At 34.0% G+C, this 2,065-nt stretch overlaps 1 protein-coding gene across 1 annotated transcript in view; it reads left to right on the forward strand.

Moving 5' to 3' along the window:
• Positions 1–2,065, forward strand: part of LOC111089067 (MFS-type transporter SLC18B1-like) — a 34,998-nt gene that overhangs the window by 13,192 nt on the left and 19,741 nt on the right. The window contains exon 8 of the mRNA XM_022400814.1: positions 896–1,035. Within this exon, the coding sequence (XP_022256522.1) occupies positions 896–1,035 (140 nt within the window). The remainder of the gene's footprint in view (positions 1–895; positions 1,036–2,065) is intronic.

Genomic DNA, 2,065 nt, shown 5'->3' on the forward strand with positions numbered 1-2,065 from the left:
TATTTCTTCCTTCCAGACTCTGGTAAGTTGTGTGTGTGTGTGTTGATTTAAGCAACGATTAATTCTTCCTACCAGAGTCTAGTAAACTGTGTGTTGATTGAAGTAATGATCTTAAATTTCCGAGAGTCATAGTGTGTTTAATCCTACCATAGTCTAATAATTTGTTTATTGGTTGAGGTTAATGATCTATTTTTTTCCATATTTACACGCTTAGATGTAGTTAAAACAAATTTTAAATCTATTTATCTATATATATAGGGGTTGGACAAGACAATTGAAACATCTTGTCTTTTTTAACTCCAAGTTTAGATGTCACTAAGTGGGGGAAATGTTACCATATGGTAATTTAGCTGTACATTATATTATTCTATATCATCAGATCTATTTATACCTGAATATTATATTAGTGGGAAACATAATTCCACTTCCAACATTACATCAACAATTACTAGAAACTTTGATCAAAGACATAGGATGGTGTCTGATGCACGACATCTTGTTTCATCAGTTTCACGTGTTGTTAATGTTCTTTTGTCTGTTCGTGGTGGACAAATTTATTATTAATAAATAAAATATAGACATTTAGAGGTGTTTCCATTATTGCGTGTGTATATGGATAGATAACAGTATCAAATTCAGATAAATTCTTATAACGATGAATATATCTATTAATGTGTTATACACTCAGATTTTATATGTTATATGAAATGGTATCTTCTTTCCCAGTCTTTAAATATACTTAGTAAATAGTGTTCAGTTGTTTGTTTGTTTTAAGCAAACCCACATTTAGCTATCTGCTGTGTCCATCGCTGGGAATGGAACCTAGAATAACTTATAGATAATAGACATTTTTAGAGTACAAACTAGTCTTAACAATTCATTTTCTAATGTGTAGAGGGTGGTTCGGTGCCCCGGGTGAAAAACTTCTGGAAGCTCTATGCTAGTCCTGAAATTATCTTGGATGGTTTGACAATAGTTACATCATTCATCTTCGTTGGCTACATTCAAGCAACGTTGGAACCTCATCTAAGACAGGTAATCTCACGAAGAAGTTACTACCAATGTATTTAATCGGGAAATATGAACAGAGAAAATAATATCATAAGATAGTTCTTAACAGTGAAAAAAAATGTTAGCTAATACCTGAAATAATGCTCAGTCAGATAATAACTGAGAAAATAATATTTCTTATCAATTATGAACAGAGAAAATTATTTTATTAGTTAGTTGTTAGTTAAGAAAGTAAATTAATAGATATTGCCTATGAAAATGATGTTATAAGACTGATATTAAGACAGTTGTGAAGAGAGAAATGGCCTTCACAGTTTTTAATAACATTTTAAATACTACTTGTGCATTCAATTGCTTGCGGGTCCATAGTTTTGTTGTTTCTATGTAGTTTGTATATAAAATGAGTAATTTCACCAAACGTGATTGCCCTTCCATTTTCGATAGGATGTCATATAAACGAAACTGTCCAATTTCACAGCGAACGTAAAGCTGGTAACAGATAGAATCTTTTAAGGACGTCAAGTTGGTAGGCGCAACACGCTAAATGAGCGACTTCAGGTAGCCCTAAAACCAAACATCAACAAGGGCCAAAACAGGAGAGTGTGATGACCACGTGAAAATAAAACGTTTGATCTTCAAACACGTGACAGGTTGTGAAATGTGGGGCAGAGCACCGTCTTCCACGAAACTGTTTCATTCAAAATACTTGTTCCCCAAATCTTAGGAATATCCACCATGGACTTGTACACTGTTGTCCGAAACCCACTACCAGTGTCATAAAAACGACACAGTGACAAATATGGTTGTGAATCGGACCCATGTCGTGCCTTTCTCATCATTCAATGGCAGTTGCGCTAAAGCACGTGCGTTTGTTTCTTCTAACTCAAACTCTTTTAGTCTGAGGCTCCCTTGATGTGAATAAAAAAGTTTGAGACCCCCCAACGTATAAAAATGTCTCAAAATGTCATCCTCTCCCCCACTACTTTAGCATAGTGGTTGAAAAACAGTGCCGTAGTAAAAACAATAGCTTCTTTGTTTTGTTTGTTTAATTTCG

The sequence above is a fragment of the Limulus polyphemus genome, unplaced genomic scaffold (genome assembly GCF_000517525.1).
Source record: "Limulus polyphemus unplaced genomic scaffold, Limulus_polyphemus-2.1.2 Scaffold5163, whole genome shotgun sequence".
NCBI lineage: Eukaryota > Metazoa > Arthropoda > Merostomata > Xiphosura > Limulidae > Limulus > Limulus polyphemus.